General features: G+C 41.2%; 1 protein-coding gene across 3 annotated transcripts in view; it reads right to left on the minus strand.

Annotated features, from left to right (window-relative positions):
- The window catches only part of iws1 (interacts with SUPT6H, CTD assembly factor 1), a 19,342-nt gene extending 1,503 nt beyond the window's left edge, over nucleotides 1-17,839 (minus strand). Inside the window, exons 1-14 of one of the 3 annotated variants that reach the window (XM_074640941.1) lie at nucleotides 17,656-17,839; nucleotides 15,994-16,076; nucleotides 15,010-15,682; nucleotides 14,850-14,915; nucleotides 12,467-12,677; nucleotides 11,097-11,154; nucleotides 10,902-11,008; nucleotides 10,663-10,813; nucleotides 10,498-10,580; nucleotides 9,649-9,778; nucleotides 8,692-8,809; nucleotides 8,414-8,525; nucleotides 5,432-5,488; nucleotides 4,002-4,113 (exon numbers count right to left, since the gene is read on the minus strand). In XM_074640941.1, coding sequence (XP_074497042.1) covers nucleotides 4,002-4,113; nucleotides 5,432-5,488; nucleotides 8,414-8,525; nucleotides 8,692-8,809; nucleotides 9,649-9,778; nucleotides 10,498-10,580; nucleotides 10,663-10,813; nucleotides 10,902-11,008; nucleotides 11,097-11,154; nucleotides 12,467-12,677; nucleotides 14,850-14,915; nucleotides 15,010-15,682; nucleotides 15,994-16,076; nucleotides 17,656-17,695 — 2,001 coding nt within the window. In that variant the 5' untranslated portion in view covers nucleotides 17,696-17,839. Of the gene's footprint in view, nucleotides 1-4,001; nucleotides 4,114-5,431; nucleotides 5,489-7,471; nucleotides 7,644-8,413; nucleotides 8,526-8,691; nucleotides 8,810-9,648; nucleotides 9,779-10,497; nucleotides 10,581-10,662; nucleotides 10,814-10,901; nucleotides 11,009-11,096; nucleotides 11,155-12,466; nucleotides 12,681-14,849; nucleotides 14,916-15,009; nucleotides 15,683-15,993; nucleotides 16,077-17,655 lie in introns of those variants that run through there. The other 2 variants (XM_074640940.1, XM_074640942.1) reach the window with 2 other exon arrangements.
- Between the last annotated feature and the right edge of the window lie 1,730 nt (nucleotides 17,840-19,569).

A 19,569-nucleotide genomic window follows, 5' to 3' on the forward strand; every position in this document is an offset into this window, starting at 1 on the left:
CAGATATTAGAAAGACCGCTGACACGTTCAGGATAGTCTTATCTATTAACCGTCTCTGTGAAGAGAGAAAGAGAGGGATGAAACGCTGCACACCAAAAGCAAAGCGCATTCTTCACGCGGCGCGATTAAATGAAAAGTCAAGACATGGCCGGCACACCGACGACCCTGACCCGCCGATATACACCCTCACCGGTACTGCACTTAGCATCAACATATGCTCAAAGCATGACATGGCAAACTGCAGCAACTGGGCATGTCTGTAAAGGGGAGACTCGTGGGTACCCACAGAACCCATTTCAGAGGTCAGAGGTCAAGGGTCCCCTTTGGACATGGACTTGACAGTTTTTACTCGCTAAAATTAGCGTAACTTTAAAGCGTTATTTAACCTCCTTCATGACCAGCTAGTATGACTACCGATCGGTTGGTACTGATGGATTCATCAGGTTTTAGAGTTTACTATGATGACCAGATACCAGTCTAGCTTTAAAACTGGACTGCTAATATGTTTATAAGATTTTATTATTTTTTGGGATCTTTTACTGATATTATTTTGCATATTTTACAAATTTGGTCCGACCCTTTGCTGATATGTTTCTGCTATTTTGGGGATATTTTACTAATAATTTTCAATCTAGTTTCATATGAAACCAGTATCTTCCCTCTGCCTTTAAAACTGAGCCCACTACAACCTCTGAAATATCTACAGCTTTAATGTGTTAAAAGAATGATTGTCATTAAAATGATTTAGCGTGAACGCGTTGGCTTCGACAGCCCTATTATGTCGTTATTTTGGCATCGTTTTGAACCGTTTATTGCAGCAGAATTTGTTCATTAGAGATTCATACCGCCGTAGTAAACCAGATTAATTCAGCCAACGTGTGACTTTATAGATACAGTTCATATTTATTGATTTTGATCACCAGTTATTAGCTGTGTGCGCCTCCAGATGATGTTTAGACACGCTGGCGTTTACATATCCGAGACTTCAACCACGGCAGAAACAACTACTGTTGCTGCACGGTGCCTGTGTGTGGACGACGGAGAGAAACGCTGGTATCTACATGGAGGTAAGCCACTCCTCCTCCTCCTCCTCCTCCTCCTCCTCCTGAAAAGTCACTTTGCATTTGGTGTGACCACAGCATAAATCTTCTGCTGTATTGATGCTGACACGTTTTCCTTTAGTTTGAACAGAATCAGTGTATTCTTATCTGCTGTTTCATCACTCTTTAGCACACTTCACTTCTCCGGGGTCATGCAGAGGAAGAGTTAAACCCCCTCAGAGATGTTGCATCACCAAACTTCCCAAAAGCCAGATCCCCAACCCACCAGCATGTTAGTTAGTCTACTGCTCATAAAGAAGTTTATGATTCAAGTGAGTAATGTGAAGGTTTATTAGACGGCTGCAGAGAGGCTCATATTACTACAAGTTACAAGTTACCCCAGAGAACCCGTCTATCTTTGTCACGACGATCTTCAACTAAGTTTCAAGCTATTTATCGTCACGTGACAAAAATCCCAGAGAAGAGGTCGTTGAGACTAAACAACAAAACAAGAGAGGTATAAGAGAGGTAACTACCTTCTACTTCCACAGACTCAAATGAAGCACATCTACACAGTCTGGCATTAAAAACATCTATTTCTGAATTGTAAAAAATAAAATCTCGATACATAGGTGAATCCATTTCCCCCCCCCCACCCCCCCCCTACACAATCACACTAACTAACTGATGGAGGCGGCGGTAGACCAGCAACTCCCCTCTTCTGAGAGCTCAAATTACTGTTATGTCAATGAGTCTGGTGGCTTTAAAGAGAGCACAGATAACGGCTTCAGTTCCCCGTCAGAAAGGGCCGTCTGACAGCGAGGTTAATGTTCTAAATATAACGTACACTTACTGAATACTACCCCACTGAGAAACTCCATCTACTGTAGTAACACACTGACTATAGACCAGAACCTCATAGAACCCCACTGAGAAACACCTGAACATCCCTTTAACCTCCATCTACTGTAGTAACACACTGACTCTGACTCTGGATCAGAACCTCATAGAACCCCACTGAGAAACACCTGAACATCCCTTTGACCTCCATCTACTGTAGTAACACACTGACTATAGATCAGAACCTCATAGAACCCCACTGAGAAACACCTGAACATCCCTTTGACCTCCATCTACTGTAGTAACACACTGACTATAGATCAGAACCTCATAGAACCCCACTGAGAAACACCTGAACATCCCTTTGACCTCCATCTACTGTAGTAACACACTGACTATAGATCAGAACCTCATAGAACCCCACTGAGAAACACCTGAACATCCCTTTAACCTCCATCTACTGTAGTAATACACTGACTCTGGATCAGAACCTCATAGAACCCCACTGAGAAACACCTGAACATCCCTTTAACCTCCATCTACTGTAGTAACACACTGACTCTGGATCAGAACCTCATAGAACCCCACTGAGAAACACCTGAACATCCCTTTAACCTCCATCTACTGTAGTAACACACTGACTCTGGATCAGAACCTCATAGAACCCCACTGAGAAACACCTGAACATCCCTTAAAAGTGGACAGTAGAAATGTTTGAGTGGAAGGAAGACAACTCTTAACTAAATGGAGAAAAGTTAGATCAGTGTTGTTGTGAGTCCCACTGGTCAGTGGTCAGAGGTCAGAGGTCAGAGGTGAGTCAGCTCTCTGACAAAGATGGTTCCCCTCAGACAGACGCTCCACTCCGTCTTGTATCAGTTCATTAACAGCGAGCGGAGCGTCTTCTCTGGGGGGAAACTCTTTGCAGACACCTCACACAAGTCGAGCCATCACCGCACGCCGTCACACGCCGTCACACGCCGTCACACGCCGTCACACGCCATGCAGAAGGACTTACTGCCCCCCCCACACAGGAGCTACAGGGGCATTCTGTTCCCCTCTATGCTGATCTTCACGGCTCCCTGCGGGCGGCCAATTTTCCTCTGCTCAGCAAAGCGACGCTTGTGCTTCTCCAGCAGGCTGACGCCTTTCTTATAGCCGCTCTACAGAGGACCAATCACAGCTCAGCAGTTTAACCTCACTTCCTGTGTGAAGACAGCCCTCCACACCACAATCACACTTCCAGGACGTCTTAAGGGACATCTTTAAATTTCTCATTTAAGTTCCTTTAATTGCAAGCTAGAGGTCAGGCGACTCTGTGGTACCACTATATTACCACTACAGATATATGGTTTTATATAGCAAGTTTAAAATGTGCATTAAATAAATAAAGTATAACAGAACATTCTAAATATTTATTAAAATATCACTTAAATAAAGGCAATAATGATCTATCTATTTATTATTATTTTAATAGTCCTTTAAAATAATAATAAATAGATAAATCATTATTACCTTCATTTATTATTATTTTAAAATAATAATAATCCTTTAAAATAATAATAAATGAAGGCAATAATGATTAATGTATTTATTATTATTTTAATAGTCCTTTAAAATAATAATAATAGATAAATCATTATTACCTTCATTTATTATTATTTTGAAATAATAATAGTCATTTAAAATAATAATAAATTAAGGTAATAATGATTTAACTATTTATTATTATTTGAATAGTCCTTTAAAAATAATAATAATAAATAATTATTGCTTTCATTTATTATTACTTTAAAATAATAATCCTTTAAAATAATCATAAATGAAGGCAATAATGATTTATGTATTTATTCTTATTCTAAAAAGGAATATTATAATTTTAAGGATTTTTAAATATATTTATACAACCAGAGACGTATCCATTTCTACCTCATTACTGGTAAGATTCATCCCCTTCATTATTAAACTCCACATTAAGACCTATGTGTTGTTCATGTCAACAGGTAAACTCAGATTTAAATATGGCGACCCCGTTGACTTTCACCCTCTCCAGGTGACTGAAACGTACATTCTGCCTTCAGACCTAATGACTGAGAAGATAAACCAACTCATCCGTGTACTCACCCTGTTGGACTCCATCTCCACGTTCCATTTGGGTCGTACCACGTAGTCTTTGTTGGAGGGCATCGGCACCCGAGCCCTGGCACAGAACCCGGGGTCACCGGGTCGCAGCGCTCTGCAGGGAGGAAGAGGAGGTGTTCAGTTACAACGATGATGAGCCTCCATGTTATTACAGTGGAACTGGATCCAAACAACCAGCTTCTGGAAATCTGAAGCAGTGTTGCACGGTACACCGATACTAGAAAAGGTATCGTAATACTCTGCCGTTAAAACGGCACGATACCGCGTTGGTGTGTCAGTATCAGTATGGAGGTGTTTCAGTATCAGTATGGAGGTGTTTCAGTATCCGTATGGAGGTGTTTCAGTATCAGTATGGAGGTGTTTCAGTATTAGTATGGAGGTGTTTCAGTATCAGTATGGAGGTGTTTCAGTATCCGTATGGAGGTGTTTCAGTATCCGTATGGAGGTGTTTCAGTATTAGTATGGAGGTGTTTCAGTATCCGTATGGAGGTGTTTCAGTATCCGTATGGAGGTGTTTCAGTATCCGTATGGAGGTGTTTCAGTATCCGTATGGAGGTGTTTCAGTATCCGTATGGTGGTGTTTCAGTATCCGTATGGTGGTGTTTCAGTATCCGTATGGAGGTGTTTCAGTATCAGTATGGAGGTGTTTCAGTATCCGTATGGAGGTGTTTCAGTATTAGTATGGAGGTGTTTCAGTATCCGTATGGAGGTGTTTCAGTATCCGTATGGAGGTGTTTCAGTATTAGTATGGAGGTGTTTCAGTATCCGTATGGAGGTGTTTCAGTATCAGTATGGAGGTGTTTCAGTATCCGTATGGAGGTGTTTCAGTATCCGTATGGAGGTGTTTCAGTATCCGTATGGAGGTGTTTCAGTATTAGTATGGAGGTGTTTCAGTATCCGTATGGAGGTGTTTCAGTATCAGTATGGAGGTGTTTCAGTATCCGTATGGAGGTGTTTCAGTATTAGTATGGAGGTGTTTCAGTATTAGTATGGAGGTGTTTCAGTATCCGTATGGAGGTGTTTCAGTATCAGTATGGAGGTGTTTCAGTATCAGTATGGAGGTGTTTCAGTATCCGTATGGAGGTGTTTCAGTATCCGTATGGAGGTGTTTCAGTATCCGTATGGAGGTGTTTCAGTATCAGTATGGAGGTGTTTCAGTATCCGTATGGAGGTGTTTCAGTATTAGTATGGAGGTGTTTCAGTATCAGTATGGAGGTGTTTCAGTATCCGTATGGAGGTGTTTCAGTATCAGTATGGAGGTGTTTCAGTATCCGTATGGAGGTGTTTCAGTATCAGTATGGAGGTGTTTCAGTATCCGTATGGAGGTGTTTCAGTATTCGTATGGAGGTGTTTCAGTATCAGTATGGAGGTGTTTTGGCATCATTACAACACTGATCTGAAGCTGAACTTACTTCTCCTCTCCAGTCAGCTGTTTCTCCAGGTCTCTCCGAGGCGTCTGACCACCTGAACTAGAGACAGAAGAGGAAGGAGAGAGAGACAGTCTGGTTTATATCATGATGCATTAAACAGAGAATGAAAACAGGAAACAACAAGCACAGGTCACAGATATGAGAGCTTGAATTCAGCAGTGAGTCCACGTTCTGCTGAACCCGTCTGAGTCTCCATGCTGTTATTATCATTCTCCACCTCACGGCAGTTAGTCAGCTATTCAGAGGAACTGCTTCTCCTGTCAATGTGTGAAACCCAGTGTTTCCATCCTTTACTGGATGTGTCGTGTTTACCACGCTGGAGTTAACATGGGAGGCTGCAGGTCGTATCCACGACGACCCTCCAACTTTTTATACTCTGAGGTTTGTTTTGGTTGACGGATACGGAACAGATATGACGTCACAGACTACCACAATGAAAGCGTCAACTTCCTTCTACCTCCACATAGACTCAGATGAAGCAGATATATCCATTCTGGCATTAATACATCCGTTTAGAAATCATAAAAAAATCGTGATACATAGGTATTAGTGAAACATGTCACAAATATGTTTAAAAAATCTGAAAATTATTTGTAAAATATCTGACAAATTTATGAAAAATGTGAAAGATGTCCAAAATTTATTAGTAAAATATTAGTGAAAAATGTCTGACATATAATTGAAAAATATATGAAAATTATAAAAAAATTAGGTGATTTTTTTGTGTGAAAAATATCTAATATGATTTGTAAAATATTGATTTTTCTTCTCACCCCTAACAAGCAACAGAACATGGAGATGCACAAGTAAAGTAAAAGTTTCTCAACATTGTACTTCAGTAGATGTACTTTCTACCGCTGACTTTACACAGGTTACTTCTGAAGTGCAGGAGGGACGACACAGAGACAACGTCTTGCACATATTTTGAGTCTCTTTGAGAAACAGGAGCTCCAACTCAACTATCAAAGAGCCGCTTCACATGATGGTGAAGAGCTTCCACATTCAACGTGACAGAACCTTAACGAGGTACCAGGACAGAAACCTGCCGGGGAAATGAAGTGGGAAGAGTATGGACATGTACACTGAACACACCGCAAGCTTCAGGCGTGTGAGAGGCATTACTAGAGGATGACAGAGAAAGAGAGTAGTCGTTGTTAGGAAGGTCGGTCTTTAAGACATCACATTCAGAAGCTCCGACCACAGAGTCCGTATAAAACCCAAAACTAAGAGAGAGTTCAACCCTTCTTAGGCTGGAGGGAAAACCCCCCAAAGGGCTTTACTTTATGAGATACCCCGACCGGAGGTAGAACAAACACATTCTCTGAGGTCTCCTACTTATCAAATGGATTATTGCATAAACATATTTTACAGCAAAAAAGCAGTTAAATTGACAGATATTGTGACAAATCCCATAAATAAAACTCATGTGATTTCATAATGCAAACTGGGATTGATCCCAAATTTGGTTTGATAGTGGACAGGGGGTTCTCTAGATATGTGAATATAACAATGCATTGACGAAATACAGAACTACAAACACGAGTACAATAAGCGGAAATATCAAATATGAAAGTCTATGATGAATGTATACGTTTACTTTTAGGCAGCTTTGGCTAAAAATATCTGAAGATTCTTAGTAAAATATGTGGAAAATATCCAGAAAATGTGTGAAAAATGTCCGAAAAATATCCCCAAAAATGTTAGTTAAATATGTGAAAATATTAGTGAAAAATATGAGAAAAAATTCCGAAAAACATTAAAAAATTGTTAGTTAAATATGTGAAAATAGTCCCGATAAATATGCGAAACATTTCCATAAATATCCCAAAAATGTTTAGTTATATATATGGAAATATCAGTGAAAATGTCCGACAAATAATTGAAAAATATCTGAAATTAGTAAAATATGAGAAAAATGTCCAAAACATATGTTGGTTAAACATGTGAAAATATTAGTGAAAAATGTCCGACAAATATGTGAGAAACTTTGTTGTGCTTTGTTCAACCTCTGGTCGGGGTATCTCTAGTTCTGGGGTGTCTTCCCACCAGCCTCTCTCTCTCTCTCTACATCCAGTCAGTCTGAGTTTAACAGAACTCAGTCTAGATGCAGGACTCGCATGCAATTTAGTGACTGAACCTGATTGGTGGAGAGAAGACGTCGGGTTCCTCCGCCCTCTCCACCTTCTGAGGTTGACTGGGAGGGAGGAAGAGGAGGAGGAGAGATGAAATGGACGGATGAAGAGGAATGAAAGAAGAAAAAGTGAAGGTAGAACTAAAAGGAGGACGGGAACAACATGAGATGAGTGAATGAACAGAATGAAGCACTGAGGACAGTAAAAAGGGAAAAAGATGTGGATGAAAACAGTCAGAGGCGACGGGTACAACCTCAAACCTCCCAACACCTGAGCAACGCCATCATGAAGCTGGACCCTCATATACGATGCTTAGAGTGAACCGTAACACACATTTAATGAGCTGATAACAGTGGAATCAGGTCATCAATAATGATTGCGGGACGCCAACGCTTTTCTGGACTGGAAAACTAATTCAGCGTCCAAGTTGAAGAGTATTCTCCCATCATGCAACTGTGGGCAAGAGGTTTTTTTTAATTGTCGATTAATCTGCTGATCATTTTCTCCATTAATTGATCAGTTGTTTGGTCTATAAAATGTGGATCAGTGTTTCATAAAGCCCAAAATAATCGATTAATCGTTGGAGCTCTAGCGGCTAAATGGAAGTCTGAATCATTTCATTTTTCTTCTTCTGGGAACAAAACTACTTCACATGTAAATAAAACATCTGAATTATTCTGGTTTTATCTCTGATAGTCGTTCTTATTGAAGGGAAACATCAATATAACAGCTGATTTATAACTGTTCAACGGTAGTGTACGTGTGCCTCCAGATGGGTGACAAACACACAGAGGACAGCAGACATGTCAGTAGTTCAGGGTTAGTTTAGTACTTTAGTCGTTGTCTCTGAGGCATCTGCTGGTCCAGGTCTCTCTGCTGACGCTCCTCTCTCGTCATCCCCTTGTAGTTGGACGTCAGGCCGAAGATGGGCCGCGACCACTCATCTGAACAGACAACAGAGATCAGTACAGACACTTCAACACCTCGTTACTGACGAGCTGCTGATTCAGAGGGAGAGGGAGAGGGAGAGGGAGAGGGAGAGGGAGAGGGGAGAGGGAGAGGGAGAGGGAGAGGGAGAGGGGAGAGGGAGAGGGAGAGGGAGGTCCTTACTGATGAGCTTGAGAGCCAGGTCTTTGTTGGATCGAGACTCTTTGGGATGTTTGTACAGAAACATGACGGAGCGTCCGATGCCGCTGTGCTTCAGAGTCTCCTGACTCACGCTGGGCAGCTGCAGGGAGGAAACACACAGTCAGACAGTCAGCCAGCCAGACAGTCAGACGCTGAACTACATAAACTGCATCAACTGCATCATATCCACGGAGCCCCAGAGAGAGCACATACAGATGACTGCGACGGATATATCTGTGACTTATTGACAGTTTAGCATTTACACCAATGCTTTCACAGGTGATTCGATATACTAAATAAATATTTATGTGGAAATGCCCCCCCAAAAAATATAAAAAATATGAGAAAAATGTCCAACAAATTAATGAAAAATGCCCAAATATTATTAATAAATTAGATATTTAAAAAATATTAGTAAAATATGTGAAAATATTAGTGGAAAAAGGTCCGACAAATAATTGAAAAATATCTGAAAATTATTAATAAAATATGTGAAAAATGTCTGACAAATTAATGAAAAATGCCCAAAAATTGTTAATAAATTAGTTGAAAAGATTAATGAAAGGTATCAGAAAAATTTAAGATATTCTAAAAATTTTAGTGAAATATGTGAAAATATTAGTGAAAAAATGTGACATATAATTGAAAAATATCCCAAAATGAATAAATTAGGTGAAAAAATTAAAGAAAATATCCCAAAATTATTAGTAAAATATGTGAAAAATGTCCGAATATTATTAGTACATTATCTGAAAATTACTGAAAAATGTCTGATAAATACTTGAAAAATATCAGAAAAATTATTAATAAATTAGGCGAAACCAAATGAATGAAAAATGTCCGTAAAATATCCTAAAATTATTAGTAAAATATGTGAAAACACAGTGAAACACTGAATTACGTCTGCCTTCCTCCTGCAGCAGCAGCGTCTGTACTCACTTCATGTAGGATCCTGAGTAGCTCCTCTCTGATTCGGAGAGCAGGAAGTGATTTATCTGGAAGAGGACTGATCCACTCTTTAATGGCCGACATCACGCCGCTGTCGATAAACGTCTCCTTCAGGTCCTGTCTGAGGGACAAACATCACAAGTTAAACTAAAACTGTAGTTCGCTTCATATATTTTGGTCAGACACTTAGCTTTAAGTTGCTCAATGTTCTTTCTGTCACATTAACAATGTTACACCTATTTACAGCATTTACACCAACGCTTTCACCGGCAATTAGACATAATAAATAAATAAATAAATAATGTGAAAAATATCAGAAACATGTCTGTCAGAAAATTATTCATAAATTAGGTGATAAGATTTGTGAAAAATGTCAGAAGAAATGTGAAAAATATCCAAAAATTAATTTGGTAAAATAATGTGAAAAATGAGAAAAATGTGAAAAACATCTAAAAAATATTAGTAAAATATGAGAAAAATATCCAAAATGTCAGAAGAACACCCCAAAATCATTAGTCAAATATGTGAAAATATTAATGAACAATATCCGAAAATTGAGAAATTAGGTGAAAACATTAGTGAAAAAAAAAAACAGAAATATGTGAAAAATATCTGAAAATTATTAGATGAATTAGGTTAAAATATTAGTGAAAAATATCTGACATATAATTAAAAAACATCTAAAATTATTAATAAATTAGGTGAAAGATGTCAAAAAATGTGAAAAATATCACTAAATTATTATCAGTAGTTTACCAGGAACTGTGTGTGAGCGAGGTTTTAAAGATGATACTGATTAATGGAGGTATGAGATATTATATTAACGATAAGAGCTCTTACTTCTTCAGGTGCATGACGACGTGCGGCAGCAGGGTGAGTTTCTTCAGCGCCGGCTTCTTCTGACTGTTCAGAGTTCGGTCCTCCTGTTGAAACATCACACCGTCAGTAAAACAGGAAACCACCAACCAAAAGAGTTCAGCGAGGCTTTTATTTTGACAGGCAGACCTCCGCGGCCTCGTTCATCTTGCTGATCATGGCGCTGACCACGTCGTCGGCGTCGCTGATGAACGTCCCTCCATCGCGGTGCCGCCTCTTCCTGCTGTTCAAGGCTTTCCTCTTAGCGAGCATGATGTCGAAGTCGGACATTAAGCTGGTGCTGAAGACACACAGAACACGTTAGATCAGATATGTGACTGAACTGAAGACGTTTCCTGCTGTTCGTCTATAAAGAGACTCGTCCTTACTCTTGGCCGCTGCGGTCGACTCCTTCATCGGAGTCGGACTCCTCCTCCACCTGCTGCTGCTTCTCCTTCAACTCCTTCTTGTCCTCCAGGTCCTCCTGGTTGAAGCCCTGCAGGAGGACGAACCACACCGTTTACCTCCGTAACGTCTACAACAAGTGAACGGCAGTTGTCGTGTTTCTGATGAGTCGTACTCACCGTGAACTCCTCCTCCTCCTCGTCCCCAGACTCTCCGAAGATGTCTGCGATCATTTTCCTGGAAGAAACAGAGGTCAAAGGTCACATCAGCAGCTTTCACTTCTGACTTCGGGTTCAAATTAAATGCACTGAATGTCCCCAAGAAGGGACGAATAAAGTCTTTAAAAAGCTGTTTACATAGATACCCGTGTGTGTGTTGACTAGCGTTAGATATCCACAAAGTCTGGCTAACCTTTAAGGTTCACAACATCAGGAAGACCAGACTCAACCTGTCAGGGCATGCAACACAACTCCCAGTACAAGCTTAGCAAGTTAGAAATGTCCGACAAAAATGTGAAAAATCACCAAAAAATAAAATAGTAATAAATTAGTAAAATATGTAAAAATATTTGTGAAAAATTAGAGAAATTTAAAAAATCCAAAAATTATGAGTAAAATATGTGAAAAATATCCAACACATATGTGAAAAATCAACAAAAAAATAAATAACAAAATAGTAAAATATGTGAAATATTTATGAAAAATTACAGAAACATTTGAAAAATATCCAAAAATTATGAGTAAAATATTTGACAAATATCCAACAAATATGTGAAAATAACCAAAAAATAAAATAATAATAAATTAGTAAAATATGTAAAAATATTTATGAAAAATGACAGAAACATTTGAAAAATATCCAAAAGTTATTAGTAAAATATTGTGAAATCTATTTGAAAAATTTCCAAAAAATGATTAGTAAAATGTGTGAAAATTATTAGTAAATAATAAATATGGCTCCCGTTCATTCCTATGAAAGTTGGGAATGGAAGAAATTATTAATAAATTAGGTGAAAAAATCTGCAAAAGATTACTGAAAAATGTGAAAAACATCTGAAAATTTGAATAAATATGAGAAACATCCAAAAAATTTCCAACAAATGTGAAAAATAACCAAAAAATAAAATAAATAAATTAGTAAAATATCTGAAAAATATCTGAAAATTATTAATAAATTAGGTGAAAAAAACATGCAAAGAAATATCAGAAAACATTTGAAAAATATCTGAAAACCTTTAGTAAAATATGAGCAAAATGTCCAAAAATTATCAGTAAATAATAAATACAGCTCCTCGCCCATCATCTGAAAATAAAACTGAAGCATCTGAAGTTTAAGAACACAAAACTAAAGAACACAGAGAAACAACACCCAGTACACCCAGTAGCCCCAGTACTCCCAGTACACCCAGTACACCCAGTACCCACAGTACCCCCAGTACCCCCAGTACTCCCATTATATTCCGTATCAGCTCTTTACTGCAGCTCTGTGATATTTCCACCGACTTTAACTTCAGATTACTGAGATTAAATATTCTTCATCCGGTACTTACTCCTCCTCATCGCCGTCTCCAGACTCGCTGTCGCTGCCGAACAGCGCCTTCTCGTCCTTCTTCCCCGCTGCACCCTTCGACCTCTCGTCGTCCTCACTGCCGCTGTCCGAACCCAGCTCTCTCAGTTTGGCTGCCAGACTCTTATCGGGACCGACCGAGCCGCCGTCGCTGTCCGAGTTCTCGTCATCCGACACCGCCCGACTCCTCTTCACTGCTGAGGAGAAGAAACACTACGAGGTAAACGTCTGGCTCACAGCCGGCGATGCAGTTCATCCCAGAGGTGTCGGCTGGGTCATTTAATACCAGATAAACCAGTTTATCAGTCAAAACAAGCAGCAACAACAGACAACCACCGGCCGAGTATTTAGTGCTATAAATGAAGTCTGAGAGGGTTTCTGATCAGGACATTTGTAGGCAGTAAAACTCTTTTCATTAGTTTTTATTCTGATTTATAAAAAACACTTTCAGGTTTTAAATACGCACAAAGTGTTAGTTCAATTCAATTCAATTTATTTTTGTATAGCGTCAAATCACAACAGAAGTTATCTCAAGACGGTTCACTTTGACAGTTTTATTATAATCTACTGAGTGGTTAAAACCTGCAGCAGAGTGTGTTTGTATGTAACTGCACTATTTAATAGGGCCGTCCTCTTCGACCAAAGAAGTCGTTATTCAACTAACACTCATACGATTTTGTCAACTAATCGATTCATTGATTTAATCGACCGATCTGTAAAACTGACTTTCACATAAAATCCCGACTTTAAATCTGGTGTTTACCAGAGATATGCTCATTCGTTTCTTAGAAATACTGTAAGTAGGGATGTTAATAATTAACCGTTTAACCGTTAACTGAGGTTAAGCATTTTAACCGATCAACGCTATCGGTTAAAACAGTTAAAAGAAATGTTAATCATTAATTAAAAAGCTGAGAAAAACTCGTCACTTAAAGGAGAGAAGTTGGTCCATCGCAAGAGAGTCTGAGCCGGCGTTACAGATACAGGAAGTCGGCTCCCGTCTATAGCTCACTTGAGCAGAGGAGTTGTAGCCTTGTAGCATTTATTCACCGACAAATAAACTGTCTGCTACACCTACATTCACAGCTAAAACACCACCGACACACACTGTCTGCTACACCTACGATCACAGCTAGAACACCACCGACACACACTGTCTGCTACACCTACGTTCACAGCTAGAACGCAACCAACACACACTGTCTGCTACACCTACATTCACAGCTAAAACACCACCGACACACACTGTCTGCTACACCTACGATCACAGCTAGAACACCACCGACACACACTGTCTGCTACACCTACGATCACAGCTAGAACACCACCGACACACACTGTCTGCTACACCTACGATCACACCTAGAACACCACCGACACACACTGTCTGCTACACCTACGATCACACCTAGAACACCACCGACACACACTGTCTGCTACACCTACGTTCACAGCTAGAACACCACCGACACACACTGTCTGCTACACCTACGTTCACAGCTAGAACACCACCGACACACACTGTCTGCTACACCTACGTTCACAGCTAGAACACCACCGACACACACACACACGGTCTGTCGGGAACTCGCTGAAGTTACGCCGCCGTATGTGTGTGACTACGGGGAGCACGAAGTTACCAGCAGAGCTACAGATGTTAATGTAGCACAAACACACACCGTTTGTTGGACAATTGCTATCGTTCCGCCGGGCAGACACACAGCTGACAACCTGCTAAACTAAACTAAATGTGCGGTGGAGACTTTTACTGGGAAAGTGGCTGCATGTCCGCGACACTACACGCAGCATCGTAGCTGCTAAGTTAACGCTCCCAGACGGTGAACTGGGGACTCAGTTGTTTGTTGTGCTCATGCTCTGCAGCTGGTACGCAAAAATCTTGTCGGTTAACGGTTAATAATCGGTTAACGAGGGTCGGTTATCGGTTAAGAACATTTTTCAAAATTAGCATCCCTAATTTTGTTGTGTAATTGCTTCTGATTTGTCTGTCACTCGACATCACTGTAAATGAGGGCAACCTCAGTGAGCTTTCAAGTTTAAATAAAGGTTAATAATACATCATTTTATTGTCATTTTTTCTATTAATGTTTCTTGGCTGTTTCAGGACTTTGTTGCTTTTATCTTTTTATTTTCTCCCACTATGTTTATCGTTACGAATCAAAACACCAGATTGGTTGTACATGAAAACTCTTTCCAGGGAAGATAAATATTCTTCCATCATCACAGTGAGATTTCCCTCCGGGATCTCCACGGCAACCAAACAACTGCTGCTGCTCCCCTGAAGGGTTAAACTCTCTCAGCTGACTCCACCTCAGCTGGAGGTCTGAGCTGGACTCAGGTCATCTTACCTGGTTTGTCTGCCTTCTCCTCATCCTCATCCTCACTGTCTGACAGGATGGCCTTCTTCCTCTTCACTGCAAACACACACCAGAGCACACAAACAAGATCTCAACATGTTCGCTCATCCACGATAATAATAATAATAATAATAATAATAATAATAATAACCTGGCTTCTCGTCCTCGTCGTCACTGTCATCTTTCTGCTTCCCCTCCTCCCCCTGCTGCTCTCCATCACTTCCTGCTGCAGCCTTCCTCCTCCCCGCCTCCTCCTCCTCACTGTCAGACTGCATCACAGCCTTCCACTTCCCTCCTCCTCCTCCCTCTTCCTCCTTCTGTTTCTCCTCCTCCTCATCAGAGTCTGTCTGCGCTGCCTTGCGTCTGGCAGGCGTCTCTGTGTCAGAGTCACTGTCAGCGTTTGACCGGCGACTGGGAGGCGCCGCGGGTTTGGTGGCGTCCTCGTTCTCCGAGTCGCTGTCTACGGCTGCTTTTGGCCTCTCGGCCGCCTCCTCCTCCATGTCCGAGCTGCTCCCCCTGCGTCTGGCGGGAGGCGGCGAGCTTCCCCCCTCCTCGTTATCCGAAGCTCTACGTTTGATGGGCGGCGACTCCTCGTTGTCCGAAGCACTCACCCTGCGTTTGACCGGAGCGCCGCCGTCGTCGTCGCTGTCAGCGGGCCTCCGAACCTCCACCTCCGAGTCGCTCTTGTCGCTGTCGTCATCGCGGCGCCGGGGGGCCTCACCCTCTGAGTCGCTGTCGGCTCCTCTGTGCCCCTCGTTGTCGGAGCCGCTGGCCGCCCCGCCGGTCTCCTTGGCGCGGGGGGCGTCTTCGTTGCTGCCGTCGTCCTGTTGAGATAAACAACAAACGCGTGAGAAAAAGTAGAAACATCATTTAGAGCAGCAGAACAGTCACTGTGTGACTCTTCAGATTTATCTTGAAGCTTCACAAATATTCTGGTATATTCCAGTGTTGAACTAACAACAAGCCTTTTGTTGTGAGGGGCTTTAAAAATAACATAATAATGATGACAATAATTCATAGTTGGGTTCCTCCATTAAATTCAGCCCATTTCCTCCACTGAAACCCATCCCAAAGTAAGAGAAGCTGTGATGTATAAAGATGACATGCTGAGCTGGTATCGAGGCCTCAGTCTGACCTCAGATTGATGTCCGTCACTCTTCGCCTCCTCGCCGTCTGACGCCGGGTGTTCATCCTGAACCGGAGTGCCGCCTCCGTCATCTGCAGAACACACAACAGGTCAGTGACACACTTCAGCATCTCATTACACTTATTATTGATGTCAGACACCTGCAGAGAGCCAGGAAACAGGACAATGAACGCGGTTTGTGTGTCAGAGACTAAACATGATGGGAGAAAGTAGAGCTGAGAATCTGGGACCTGGAGACGCCAGGAGGACCTGCAGAAACCTGATTCTGGCTCAATCTAAAGCAGCTCAACTGGGTCTGAGGTGTGGTTTTCAGCGTGGACTCTGATAAGGTGTTCTTCTACACTGTAGTGCTTTCAGGAGGGACAATCCACTTAAAAAACAGAAAGATCTCAGGATCTCCTACAGTCTGCACACCAAACTCCATGCAGGAATGTTAGGTTTTAACTTGGTCACAAGTAAATAACACATGGTGGTAAAATATAACGAGAAAACATTATGAGATATAATATTTAGGTCTGTTTTTCAATCCGGCGTGCATTCATAAGATAAGACATCTGGTTTTGTATCTTATTTCTACCCAATATTACAGAATCAGAGTGAAGCTTTAAATCAGCTCGGTGCAAACCGACAGGAAGTGACTTACTGACGGATTCACGACAGACTGGAGCTCCTGTTTTAACCAGTTATGAACATCATCCACTAAACTCTGTTAAAGCACAATATGACAGATAAGCAGGGCGGTAACGCGACCAGCTCAGGAAGCTCACATCAGACCATACCTGGTTGTTATTCACAAACTGCTGACCCAAAACAATCACACACAACAGGCTGCTAACAGGCTAACAGGCTAACAGGCTGCTAACAGGCTAGCAGGCTAACAGGCTGCTAACAGGCTAACAGGCTGCTAACAGACTAACAGGCTGCTAACAGACTAACAGACTAACAGGCTAACAGGCTGCTAACAGACTAACAGGCTAACAGGCTGCTAACAGGCTAACAGACTAACAGGCTAACAGACTGCTAACAGGCTAGCAGGCTAACAGGCTGCTAACAGACTAACAGGCTGCTAACAGACTAACAGGCTAACAGGCTGCTAACAGGCTAACAGACTGCTAACAGGCTGCTAACAGGCTAGCAGGCTAACAGGCTGCTAACAGGCTAGCAGGCTAACAGGCTGCTAACAGGCTAACAGGATGCTAACAGGCTAGCAGGCTGCTAACAGGCTAGCAGGCTAACAGGCTGCTAACAGGCTAGCAGGCTAACAGGCTGCTAACAGGCTAACAGGCTGCTAACAGGCTGCTAACAGACTAACAGGCTAACAGGCTGCTAACAGGCTAACAGACTGCTAACAGGCTGCTAACAGGCTAGCAGGCTAACAGGCTGCTAACAGGCTAGCAGGCTAACAGGCTGCTAACAGGCTAGCAGGCTGCTAACAGGCTAGCAGGCTAACAGGCTGCTAACAGGCTAGCAGGCTGCTAACAGGCTAGCAGGCTAACAGGCTGCTAACAGGCTAGCAGGCTAACAGGCTGCTAACAGGCTAGCAGGCTAACAGGCTAGCAGGCTAACAGGCTGCTAACAGGCTAGCAGGCTAACAGGCTGCTAACAGGCTAACAGGATGCTAGCAGCTAGCAGCTAGCAGGTGGTGTTTACCGGACTGGTTCGCGGACATGAAGTCCTCCTCTCCGTTCATCCTCCTCGGATGAAGAACGGTTGCGATTCAGAGCGGAGCACCGAGCAGCTCTCCGTTAACGTTAACCTGTAGTATATAGTGTTTATAATAATATCAGAGCGGGAGAACTGACCCGACCAGAACCGACCAGAACCGACTGAACCGACTGACCCGACCAGAGCAACGACGCGGTGAAGCTAACAGCTAGCTGCTAGCCCGAGAGCCAAAATGGAGTCACTCCCGTCATATACGCATGCGCCAGTTTTCCAATAAACTTTATCAACACGGACACAACAGTTCACAATAACATCAGATCCATGGGGGATTTATCTTTCATATGTTACAGACTCAGATGTAAACAGTGGAATATTCATATGTTACAGATTCAGATGTAAACAGTGGTGGAATATTCAAGATTGCTCCTTCCTCCCATTTGCTCCTATAAGAACATTGTAATTCTGAGCAGTTTACACCGAGTCAGCTTTAAGAAAAGAAAAAAGGTAGAAAAGGCACAAGGTAATTACAGAACAAAATAAGTAGCACAATAAATACATCAATTATTAAAATATAAAACGCCCTCAGTGTAGTCAATAAATAAACTAAAGTACCCTCTGCATAGGAACGATACCCCCACAATGCAAATATACAGTAAATATACAGTAAATATATATATATATATATATATTTATTTATATGCTCCATGACCATGTTTAAAGAACTTGTAACTCTCAAAAATAATTTTAAAATTAAATAATTAATATATTTCAGAGAATTCCACAGTGGAAGGCAGCTTATTGCACAGCATTACAGTCCATTCAGTTCAGGTGTGCTGTGTGTCAGTAATGGTATGGAGGTGAGGTGTATTTGTGTCCCTCTTTAACGTCCTTTACCACCAGTCTGATTGTAGCTGGAAGCAGCTGTTGTGAAACCAGAGGTGCTCTGTGAGTGCAGATGCTCTCTGGCCTGTGGTGCCTCACGTTGTGTCCTGATGAATATAACGAAGTACATTCATTTGAGGTATTTGTACTTTACTTGATTATTTTCTTTTCATGCCACAATACTTCACTACGTTTATCTGACAGCTTCAGTTACTTTACAAATGACATGTTTATACACAAAACACATGAAATTACAGTTTAATCAATTAACTAATTGAAAGAAAATTAATTGCCTACTATTTTGATAATTGAAGTATTTTTTATGCAAAAAAACCAAAACATTTCATGGTTGCAGAGTCCCAATTGTGCTGCTTTATAATTATATAGTAATAAATTATATATAATATATATATATATATATATATATAAAATATATAATAGTACAGCAGTCACAGTTGAACACTTTAACTACATTATACTGATTATACTGACATACTTTCACTGTAACAGAGTATTTTTACAGTTTCATAGCGGAGTGAAGACAGATCACAGATTAAAGGTTTTATATTTTAGTTGTCTTCTGATTCACCATCTAGTTATAATCTGTGTTAACTGAAGCTCTGAGCAGCAGCAGAAGGACCTGCAGTATCTCTGCTTCACACAGCGTCAGTGAAGCAGCCTGACACTGAGAGAGCTTTATAAAACCTGACTAACAGTCTGAAATCACTTTCTGCATTTATTAGAATGATTTCTCTTTTCATGATCTGTTATTTCCCCGTTAACTTTTATTAATGATTCTATTAAAGTCAGAGAGAGAAGGAGAGTCTGTCTGTCAGCAACAAACAACTTTTACATCCTTTATCCTCATTCAGTCACATGAGGCTGATGATTCCTGAACGTCGGTTTGATATGAATTACATCATTTACATGTTTATAACTGGTTCAACTCACCCCGCTCTCCCCTACTGGCTGTTATACAACCTCTCTCTCTCTCTCCCTCTCTCTCTCTCTCTCTCT

This window comes from Sebastes fasciatus, chromosome 7 (assembly GCF_043250625.1).
Source record: "Sebastes fasciatus isolate fSebFas1 chromosome 7, fSebFas1.pri, whole genome shotgun sequence".
Classification (NCBI taxonomy): Eukaryota; Metazoa; Chordata; class Actinopteri; order Perciformes; family Sebastidae; genus Sebastes; species Sebastes fasciatus.